General features: G+C 44.8%; 1 protein-coding gene across 1 annotated transcript in view; it reads left to right on the top strand.

Annotated features, from left to right (window-relative positions):
* Positions 1-11612, top strand: part of TSHR (thyroid stimulating hormone receptor) — a 103398-nt gene extending 91786 nt beyond the window's left edge. Inside the window, exons 8-9 of the mRNA XM_019518699.1 lie at positions 8018-8206; positions 9843-11612. Coding sequence (XP_019374244.1) covers positions 8018-8206; positions 9843-11253 — 1600 coding nt within the window. The 3' untranslated portion in view covers positions 11254-11612. The remainder of the gene's footprint in view (positions 1-8017; positions 8207-9842) is intronic.
* The last annotated feature ends 400 nt before the right edge of the window (positions 11613-12012 follow it).

Here is a 12012-nt window from a genome sequence, read left to right as displayed (position 1 = left end):
CAACCCCCCCAGGCTGGGGTTTTGTGGGTCATGGAGGGGAGTTAAACCCCACTCCCTCCCCTCTCCCTGAGCCTGCTGGCCCACACCCCCACCCCCTCCACTCCAGCAGGGAAGTCTGGCAGGGGCTGCTCTACCCCTGCCAGGCAGACTGGGCTGCATCCCCAGCTAGGTTTCCCTCCCCCACCCCTTTGTCAGCCAGCCATAGGTGGTAGCATTGGGGGCTAACAGGGCTTATCCCCCAAATGCAGGGCAGAAGATATGGTTAGAGGGCAGCCTGGCCAGAGGCTGCTGCAGGGGGGAAGGGGCACGCACACTCTGATACCCTGCACAGCCAGGATTGCAGCTGGCTTAGCAGGCAGGCAAATTTTTTTTAGTCTGCTTTCTTTATGACTGCCTGGGTTTGGGGGAAGGAGGCAGAGCGAGACCCCTACAGTGCAGGAGGGAGTGGGGTAGGGGCAAGGGCAAATCATTCACCCCTGCCTCTGCCCTGCTCCCTGCTGCACTGCGGGGATTGCCCCATGACCTGGCCTGTCCAGGGCCCCGTTCATCATGAACGGAGCCCCAGCCAGGCTGGGTCGTGGGGAAATCAGAGCCCAGCATCTCCTCCAGAGGTGCAGCACTGAGGAGCCAAAGGAGGGGGCATGTGCCCCCCTGATTTTTGCACAGGGCAAGGGTGGGCTGCAGCTGTGAGCTGGGCTCTGTTTCCGGCCTTTGCACCTCGCTGCTGCTGCTTTGAAAGCGGCACAGCATGGTGCCATATATGTCCTGCTGCTGGGTGGGTCAGGCAGCAAGGCACATGGCACCATGCCATATCACTTTCAAAGCAGTAGCAGCGAGACGTGGAGACAGGGAACAGAACCCAGCTCACAGCTGCAGCCCATCCTTGCCCCATTCAAAGATCAGGGGGACCACGTGCCCCCCCTTGGCTCACCAGCACCGGGCCTCTGGAGGAGCTGTCTAGCTCTGATTGTCCCACGACCCACCAGAAACAGCCCAGTGCAGCCCCAGCCTGCAGTGGCAGCCTGCCTGCCCTGCCCCATGCAGTTGCAGGGGCATACATGTCCCCCATGCCTCCCAGGGTGCACGCAGTGGTGGGAGCTGCCCCCTCCCTGTGCCCTGCCTCAGCTGTGCAGGGCTAGCAGCAGCAGCAAAACAATGACTTCGGGTGGGACGGGTGCAGGGATCCCAGGAGGTCTGTCCACTCTGGCCTGGTGGCACAGCTGAGGCTGGCCCCACTCTACCCCCCCCAGGCAGTGTGGGGCCAGGACCAGTGCAGGGAGGCAGCTGGAGCTGGTGTGGGGCTGGGGGGCAGTGGATTCATTGGCATGGGGGGGCACCAGCACCAGACAATGACCCCAGGCACAGGGGAAGGGGCAGCCACACAGGTGCAGCCAGCCCCAGCCCCAATCCTGGGCCCAGATCCACTCCAATCCCTCCCAATCCCAGCCCCACTCCCTCCCCTGCCCCTTCCCCTGCAGACTTTCCTGACTGGGGGCAAGTGCATGCACACATGCATGCACACGCTCAGCCCCCTTTCCCCTCCCAATTTTTTTTCTCCCTCTGCCTATGGAGGCAGCCTTCATTGCTCTGGCCAGAGAGCAGAGGGGTGGGGCCAACCCTGCTCTGCTTGAGCAGTCAGCACAGCACAGCCCAGGACTGCAAAGCATCCTGGGATGCTAGGGGACTATGATTTAACTTGAACTAGGAGGTCACTTCCAACCCTAATTGTCTATGATTCTATATTGACAGTATATAACACTTTCACAGAAGTTGCCAGGGAGGATGCTAGAATCATTGTCAGATGGGTACATATCTCATAGAACTTTGGGTGTTCAGGACAGGGAGGTACTTCGAAATTATGGGATGGCTACACTATCTGTGTGTTTCTGCTAGCAGGATGAGTAGTGAAAGTTAACTTTGACATTTAATTTGTCACCTTTAGTCTTCAAAATTAATACTCCAAAGAAAGTAATACAGAAGTTCATGCCTCAGTTACTGTTTCAGGATGACTGTAGGTTCAGGCAGACATTCTTGCCTTGGGTCAAATTTAGGATTTTTTTCTTTGCAATTCTAAGGGATAGATACATACTATTTTCAATTAATGAAAGCTGAGATTCCTACTAAGGAAACTCAGTCTTACTTAAGTCCTTAGTAAGACTCTAAGTGTCCTTTTAACATTACGTCAGCTGGTTTATTCAGGCCAGTCACTAATCCCAATGAGGTTATGTTTCTTATATTTGAAGTTGCTTGGAAAAATGACATGAGAATTTAGTGATGAAGCTGATAGAATTTCTTAATGACACTATCTGTGCAAAATTATATTCTTATTGCAAGGTAATGTGAAGCACATACCATTTTCCTTGCATCAAGCTGTACTTACTGTCTGCTTTAATTTATTTCACTTTGGTCATTAGAAATAATGAAAAGGTGCTTAGAGAGAATATAAACAAGGGGAAAGATCAAAATGTGATTTTGATAAAATGCTACTAATATAGACAGGGGAAAAATAATCTGGTACCAAATACCCAATGGAATGATGAAACTTGGCAAGCTGGAATACTGTAAGAGGGGAGATAGCAATCATATCAGAGAAGGGAGGTAACAGTTTCTCTTTGAGGTGGGAGTGCAATACAACTGAGAGATTTATTCACTCTGGCCCCAGGAATGACTGCATAGTCAGCATCTTGTGTAGATGCGGCCTCTGTCACGAGAATATTTGAGTACCTTGCACATAAAAACAGTAGCATTACAAATTCCTTAGTGGACTTCATGGAGCCTTCAAAACTTTGACTTGGGAACATGGTGGTTTTTTGTTTTCTTACGTTTGTGTCTGTTCAGTTGATTTATTTCACATTTTTGAAGAGGAGGAGGTGAGTTTGGACAAAAGGAAATATCAATGTTGAGTGAAGTCTTTCCAGAAGTGTTGGTTGTAGCCATGTTAGTCTAAGGACATAGACAGGGTTCTTTGGATTCACCCAAAGAACCTTGTCTTTCCAGAAGTTAACTTCTGCAGTGTTTCTTAAATGGAGTGAGCATGGATTTACCTATTCACCTCTACAAGTATGTGCCAAATTCAGATCTCCACAGCAATTAATACTTTGAAGAGACCGTGCTTTAAATTGGCACCTGAAACTGTCTGGAAACCAAGAGAGCATCTGGAGCACAGGCCAGATGGAGATGATGGAGGGCCTAGAGCTTGTGTGTTCTCTAATCATCAGTGAACTGCAATAATCCAGCCTGGATACAAATTTATACAGCACTATTAGCGGGTAATTATGTAGTTGGTGGACAAAGGTTCCTAATGAGATGCAAATGAAAGAAGACAGTTTTAGATGCTGGTACTACCTGGTCACCTGCACTAAGAGAATAATCAGATAGAACACACTCTTTAAAAATCACCTTGAATTAGGTATATGATTGCCTCCCTCCCACTGCAATAAGGGGCAGTGTCTTGATTAGCTCTTCAAAGTATTTACCTTTCAAACCAGCATAATTTCACTTTTGAAGCCAGCCCACATGTTGCTTCTAGAATGAGGGGAAGCCCAAGCCCAGGTCCCTTCCAGCTCTGAGCCCCAAGCTGTTCTGCCCCTGCCCCTGCCCCTGCCCCTCCCTAATTACTCATAGCTATGCCTCAGGAAACTACCTTTCAGTTCAGTTCCCAAGAAAGGAACCTCACGTCTTTAAAGACAGAACTGTGTACGGAGCATCCCAAGCAGCAAAGCAGACAACTGCTCTTTTTTAAGGCATTTACTGGGGTAAAGACGACACATTCTCACCCTTTCCAAAGCAGTCCTTCAAATCCAGCCCACACAAACCTGACTGTAGTTAGCTCAGCTACTCTCTTGCTAGTCCATGTGTTGGCTACAAAGGACCAGTTTATTAGATGGATGCAAAAGTCAGATCATAAACCTTGGGACTGATCCCCTCAAACACACACACACACACACACACACACACACACACTCACAGTAGCTAGCTATGAACACTAAGCACTGGTGTCAAGATATACCTATCCTCAAGCACTGGAGTTTGCCGTCGATGGCCAGTCAAGGCTTCTTTCAGTGCAGTATAACTTCAGAAGGGGGTCACCGGCTGGTCCTTCTGACTGGGCAGGCAGGGTGCTGGTCAGGTCGAAGAGGGTGCCATTGGGGGTCACTCTTCGCTGCCTTTTATCCCTCTCTGGAAGACTTTGGTGACTCCCCAGTTTTTGGGCTTACCCAATCCAGCGGTCATTGACCTTGTGGGACATCCCCTTTGGTGGTTGCTGGATGGCAGCTGTTAACCCCAGGGATCACGTCCACAGGTACGTGCAGTCTTGGGAGTCCTTTGATGAAGTTTGATTAATTCACTGCAGTGATGAATAGGGCTCTGGGGCCGGTTGATTGGGCGGGGGGAGTATTCAGTCCCAAGAGTCAGTTTTTGGTGTTGATTGGTTCAAACCGGGGGTTCTGTACCTTTAACAGTGAAGTTTCAGGGAGTTCCTGGCTCTGTATTGATCCTTTCCTCTCGTTAAAAGTCCCATTTCTCTTTTGGGGTTTTTTGTTGTTCTCCCGCCCTGGCGGGGGGTCGGGCTAGAAGATCTACTAGGTCCCTTCTGACCCTTAATCTATGAATCTATGAATTAATCTGTGGTTTCCTAGGTGTTAATTACCACTCATTAACTTCTTATCCTGGCTAGCTACTGTGGTGCACAATCAGTCAAGATTCATTCAGGGACCTGCTCAATACAGAGAAGCCCTGGTTTGATTCCTGCCCTTGCTAACATTGTTACATGGTACACCTTACTTTTAAACTTAAAGTACATTTGTTACAAAGTTAGAAAGCACAGAATATAAAACATAAAAGGGTGAAATGCCATGGCACATACACCAAATAGACCAAATACAATGGGGGGGTGGGGGGGCATACTAATGCAGAATACTATTTTATACCCATAAACTATATACAAACTATATTTTTTATCACAAGAACACCTTATATTCTGTAAAAATAATAATAAAAGAAGAAGAGGGAGGAAAGAAGAAAAGGTAGAAAAGAGAAAGCATTCCCAAAAGGGGGCAAATACTGTAAACAGGGCTTTTGCCATATGGAGGGGCTTCACATTGGAGGGGGAGCAGGCAAAAAAATGGTTTCTTGCTACACACGCAGCCCCAAGCATCCCAAAACAAGCTTAGTTGTTCCAGACTCTCCAGCTCCCCACCAACACCATTTTTCAGGCTGCTTCTTCCATTGTTTGACACCTTCCTTGTTCTTTGCCACCCTTGATGGCTCATGGGTGCCATCTCCAAAGGATGTTTACCAAGCCCACCTAGGCTTGGTAAACATCGGCGAGGCTTTTCAACAAGGTTATACAGTTCTCTTGCTGCCAGAGGTGCATCTTGTCTCATCTGTGCCAATCTGTAGGCAGCTCTTACTCTGAGCAAGGGCCCTGCTAACCCTTCTTCCTCCACGTACAAGCTAGGCAGGGAAGCTCAGGCATGCAACATTATTACTAAATGAACGCATGCAACCCAGAAACATTACAACAACACAATAGCCTGTCACCAGAGCTCAGTCTGCACATCTATGCAGTGTTATTCTCTTCCTGCCATTTCAGGGTAACAGCTGAGGTAATCTCCTTAGGCCTGGGCTCTTGGGTGTGTATAGAAATGCTTCACACACATTTTACACTGCTGTAATTTAGAGCACTTTTTATAGCACTGTAAAGTTACAGCACTCTGAAACATGACAGAAGTGCAGTGTTTGGGGTGGGGGAGTGGGGGGGGGCGTGCTTTAGTTCAAAAGCAAGTCTCTGCCATTTTCTCCATGCTGATGTGCATTTTGTTGCTTATACAACTGCATGCGGTGCAGTGCAATTTGCCTCAGCTCGCATGTGGAGCAGACTCGACTTAGTTCAAGTCTGCTCAGGAGCGGCGGATGCCCATTGTGTTGTGGGACAGAAAAGTATGTGTATAAATGCCCAAGGATGTCTGGTGATAATACCTGGAAATCTTAAGCTAAACTCTGTCCAAATTCTTCAGGTACATTATCCTTCCTCCCTGCTTCTTGGGAGCTAAATGGGCTGTAATGAGTAGAAGGAAATGAAGATTCGTGCAGGCTGTTTTCCCTTACATAGAATCAAACAGAGGGGAGCAGCGCAGCTCTGTGCCCGAGGTAACCGCATGATGCCCAAGGCAGTGCTGGCTACCACAGTGCTGCAGCGATTCTTGCAATCCCCACTCTCCCTGCAACAAAGGCAGTGCCTGGGCATGCTGCCTTGATTGCCTCTGCCATTTCAGTTACTGCACCGCTCACAGGGCGCGCCCAGTCTTTGTGAACCAGTGACGCCTTTCCGGAAAGTTCCAAGTTTGCATGGAGGAGCAGGGCTAGGCCAAGAGTGCAGTTCCTTTACTTTCTGCTCAAAATGCACCACTGTTTAGCCAGTAAGGAGGCTCATAAAAGGTCCCTCTTTTTGTCCCGAAGGGGAGACACGTGTGAGAGTTATTGTCAGATAGAAATGGAGCAGCGCTGACCCATGCTTGTATACTTTTTCATTTACACTGTTAGCACAGATGGCAGTTACACCAACTTGCTGTGGGAACTCAGGACATGGGGGTTTTGGGGCAAAGGAAAAAGAAGCATTTTAGTATGCTTTGCACTGCGTCAATCCCCGCAAATCAAGTGGACTCCATGGACAGAAAACACTCTTATTTACATACAGTCATGCTCTTTATTACTACAACTCTTGACATTTGAAGACACAATAGCAACATGTATAACTGCCAGCTTTCTCAATATAATACGTATGTAATACAAGCTGATTTCGAGGTTGTTAAGAACATTGCTGTAGTTTTATGACAGTGTTTTTTTCTTAAAACATGGCTTAAGACAAACTACTGGAAACCTGAGAAAAAGCAGCTTGCTAAGTAGAAGGAATAGTTCACCTGAAAGTGTGTTTAAATTTACTTTTTATCAACCTGCCATCTGAGAGTTTAAAACTAAGGGTCTTAAAGACCTGTGTAAAAAGAGTTTGGTATTTCTTTGTAAGCGCTGTTTTGTGTTAGGAGAAAGTAAAGTAGCCAGTTTGGGAATCCTGAGTTGTACAGGTGTACTAAAAGCTGTGGGGAGCAAGTCATCTCCCACTTTAGTTCAGGTTATAGCTGTCCTGAGAGACTTCAGTATGTGCTTAATACTCTGTGCATGAGAAATCCTGCCAGAGCCTAAGACTGCTCAAGTGCATGAACTTATGTATATGCTTAAATCTTTGTAGAATTAGGGCCTATGAATTAGGTGAGCAGATGCTCACAGCTGCTTCCAAAAAGGCAAATTCTTATAGCATGATGAAGTCTTTTAAAACTTTATTTTCAATTTCAGCTTCAAGGGTTAGTTGTTGCTTTTGTTCCATCTCCTACTGGGAGTATAGTAGATTTCTTCCTGTTCCTATTGTGATCACAACACTATCTACAGTATCAAGACAAAGCCTTGGCTGGGATGATCTAGTTGGGGATGGTCCTGCTTTGAGCAGGAACTTTGGACTAGATGACCTCCTGAAGTCCATTCCAACCCTAACTTTTTCTATGATTCTGTGATTTCTAAGAAGTATGCTTGAAATTGAAAACCATTTTTTTGTTTTGGTAACTTTAAAAAAGCCATACTGAATCTCTTGTTCAAAGCTAATGTTTCAGGTTTCTAAACTAAGGAGTGAATTAAGATTTTTACTTTCAAACAGGTTGTATTGAGTTTGTTTGTGCAATCCTAAATTAAAATAAGTAACAAAAGCAGATGCTGACGGCAATTTCTCTAGCAGATTTGCTGCACTTTCTCTCATCCTTTCTGTGGCCAAAGTGTTCTTGTGATAATGAGTACTGAGTGTTCTCTAAATGGTACATTTGAAACAAATACATGCCAGCTGCCCTCCCCAGCTCCCTCACATTTTATTTTTGCTGTGGATTTCTGTGTAACTCCTAAAACATTTTCAAGATCTGAAATGTCTCACTGCAGTCACTTCACTTGAAGGGTTTTTTTCCCCTTTTACCAGTGACGTCTCCCAGACAGATATTGCTGCTCTTCCAACAAAAGGATTGGAGAACCTTAAAGAACTCATGGCAAAATATACGTGGACCTTAAAGAAACTACCCCTTGTGAAAACATTTTCTCAACTAATGCGAGCTTACTTGTCCTACCCAAGCCACTGCTGTGCTTTCAAGAACTGGAAGAAAACGAAAGGGTGATTTTTAACAATTTATGTTAAAACTTTAAAATTAAATGATTAAAGGAAGATTGCCTAATATGTTATTGTCATATAATTTAGGTAAAGGGTTTCAAGGCCATTTTTGAAATGTATTTAATAATACACTCAGTAAAACTGATTGTTTATAGATTTAAAACTGATCAAAATAATATTTTTTTTCATTTGATGAATACAAAATTAATTGCTACAAGATATCTTAGAGACCAGCAGCCAGGAAGAATAAAAGAAAAGGCTATAGAAAAAGAAAAACCAGAAGTTTTGGAAGGGGTACAAAGCCTCAGCCATCTTCTAACAAAGGGGAAAAAGGATGCTTCCTTGTGGACAGGTTATTACATAATTGCTTTCTGCAGGATTTGTTGCCTCCTCTGATAGTCTAAAACATCTGGGTATTGTTGAAGAGATGTTGGAAGAAAGGAATCACTGATCTGATCTAGTATGGCTATTATTCTCATTACAAATACTTTTTTATCTTTATTATAATTAGCAATAAGCTGTTATTGAAGAGTTCAACTTTGGATCCAAATGCATAGATTTAAGGTGTTCAGAGCCAATCTCTGATAAATGAAACAAAAATCATATCAATTTTTTCATAATATTTCTAGGGTGGTTCTCACTGTAGTATATAAGAGATGGGATTGATAGTATATTTGGTGAGACTCACAAATGATATTAGATCAGGGAAGAGGTTCAAACAACTTTGAGGACAGAAAATTAAATCACTGTAGCCTAGATAGACTACAGATATAAACAGAAAGGAACCAAGTGAGATTCACTGTTGTGAAATGCAGTAAACACATCTGGTGAACGACAGCCTGAAACACTAACTAGGTGACAGTGATTGGCAACTTAAAACCAAATTTTCAATGTGCTATTCTAGCCTAAATCTGCTTATGCTATTTGGGGCTACCAACACAGTGGTACTGTCATGAAGCTAGGTTGAAGTGTCTTTCTGGTCAGACCAGAAAACAAGGCCAGCTTTAGACACTGTATTTCTAGGAAGCATTAGACCAAATAGAGGAAGTACAGAGAAGAGCACCAAAATGAGTAAGGGGCTGATTCATGGGTAAAAAGAAAAGGCAACATTGTCTGCATTAATTAAGAAGGTATAAACAACAGATATGATGCATCTGTGAATACTTGAAGGATGTAAACCCAAAGAAGCAAGAGGAAGTATTAACAGTGTGAAAAACAGTTACACTAAAAATAATTGGTTGAAAATAGGAAAGGAAAAAAATCAGCCTACATAGCAGTAAAATCCTCCTGATCAGAAAATATATTAGATTGTGGGGAAGATTCTCATGGGAAGTAATAGAAATCTGAGCCCTTGGTATTTGTGAGTAAAAAGAAGAATCTATTTTTATGGTAAACTATATAAAAGCAGCAAGAACTCAAATGCAGAAGATTGCAGTGTTGTATATCTGTCTACTTGGATTAAAAAGAAGAAGAAAAAAAACCATGTTCTACATCTTTTATTGTTTAAAATGTATCTGACAGAATTCTGGTCTGTACATATTTAAAGCCAGATTAAGTTATTCACAACTGTTCCCATGTTGCCGGTTGTATTAAAGCTAAACCCCAGATTCCAGTAGTGATTTCACCCGTTCTTTTTCAGAGTTCCAGAATACCTGATGTGTAACCAGACCAGCAGTTATAACGTCCGTAAAAGAAGATCTGTCAGTGCCCTTAATGGTCCTTTTTACCAAGACTATGCAGAAGGAGATACAGAGCACACTGAGGCAATGTATGACAAAAACTCCAAATTCAGGGATTTTTATGGCAATTCCCACTACTATGTCTTTTTTGAAGAGCAGGGGGATGGAGATGTTGGATTTGGCCAAGAAATCAAGAACCCTCAAGAGGAAAATGCCCAGGCATTTGACAGCCACTATGACTATACTGTTTGTGGGGGCAGTGAAGAAATACTATGCACCCCAGAGCCTGATGAGTTTAATCCCTGTGAAGACATAATGGGGTATACATTTCTAAGGACTGTGGTTTGGTTTGTGAACCTCCTTGCCATCCTGGGTAATATTTTTGTCCTGTTCATCCTTCTCACCAGCCATTACAAGTTGACTGTCCCACGTTTTTTGATGTGCAACCTGGCCTTTGCAGATTTCTGCATGGGACTGTATCTTCTTTTGATTGCTTCTGTGGATCTCTACAGTCGGTCAGAGTATTACAACCATGCCATAGAGTGGCAGACAGGGCCTGGATGCAATACAGCTGGCTTTTTCACTGTCTTTGCCAGTGAGCTTTCAGTGTATACCCTGACTGTAATCACCCTGGAGCGCTGGTATGCCATCACTTTTGCCATGCGTCCCGACAGGAAAATTCGTCTCCGGTATGCATTGGTTGTCATGATGGGTGGTTGGCTCTCATGCTTTCTTCTTGCTCTCTTGCCAGTGGTTGGAGTCAGCAGCTACACTAAAGTCAGCATCTGCCTACCTATGGATATTGGAACACCCTTGGCTGAAGCCTATGTTGTCTTTGTTTTGATGTTGAACATTATTGCTTTTATCATCATCTGTGTATGCTACATCAAAATCTATATCACTGTGCGAAACCCTCATTACAAGTCAGGAGACAAAGACACAAAAATTGCCAAAAGGATGGCAGTGTTGATTTTCACTGACTTCCTGTGCATGGCACCTATCTCATTCTATGCTTTATCTGCCATTATGAACAAACCCTTGATAACAGTTAGCAATTCTAAGATCCTGCTGGTGCTTTTCTACCCACTGAATTCTTGTGCCAACCCCTTCCTCTATGCTATTTTCACCAAGGCTTTCCGAAGGGATGTCTTTATCCTACTTAGCAAGTTTGGCATATGTGAGCATCAGGCTCAAATCTACAGGGGTCAGACAGTTTCCACCAAAAACAGCAGTGGTTTTTATGGCCAGAGAGGCAGCCGAGGAACAGCTCAAGTTCTTACAAACATCCACAACACACAGGGTGACTACCATTTGGCAATGGCAATGCCAGACCAAATTGTTATGGAAGACTGGAAGCTTACTGAATTATAACATCTGGAAGCATCACACCTGCAGTGAGGCTATATTCATAACCAAGATAAAAACATTAATAAGATGCAGTTCTTTCCTAGCCATGGTGGTTTTTGAGGTACCTCAGAAATGATTTTGGTTTTTCCTTTGAGTGTGTCATTCACCTGAATCTCCAGTTTTAAACCACTGTCAGCATAAAACAAGGTCCAAATTATGGTGATGAAATTGGAAGCTAATGTGAAAACTCCATTTATACTGCAGGGGGCATCAAAGATCCAGTCTGCAGAACCCCTTGTCTGGACCCCGGTGTTGCCCTTGGGTCCAGAGTTGAGTCATGCTGTATGCAGTGCACACCAGACTGACCCAAAGTGCAATGCCTGGCATGTGCTACTTTGGACAGGTGCCACACCTGCTGCCTGCCCCAGATGGTCCAGGTCACATGCATGCATGTGGCATCTCCTCCAGCCAGTCCAGGATCTGCATTGCTTGCAACACCCCCACCCTCCACAGCTGTTCTGGGCCGGAAACTGTATGCACTGGTCAGATCAAGCACTGCATGCAGCATGCATCCTGGACTGGCCTTGTATGGGCACCATGTACAGTCCTGGACTGACCGGAGCTAGCGCCGCATATACTGGATCCGGCATGCACTGGAGGGGTGGATGATTCTGTGGGTCCAGTCTGGCCATGGATCATTCATCCAGCCCTGCACCACTCATCCAGCCCACAGGACCAAATGATGTTGATACCCCTGGACAGGGCCATCCCTAGGGGGCGTGA

Source organism: Gavialis gangeticus, unplaced genomic scaffold (assembly GCF_001723915.1).
Source record: "Gavialis gangeticus isolate Ggan-Ray unplaced genomic scaffold, GavGan_comp1, whole genome shotgun sequence".
NCBI classification, from domain to species: Eukaryota; Metazoa; Chordata; order Crocodylia; family Gavialidae; genus Gavialis; species Gavialis gangeticus.
Note: the sequence above shows the minus strand (reverse complement) of the source record. Positions and strands in the feature narration are given on the sequence as shown.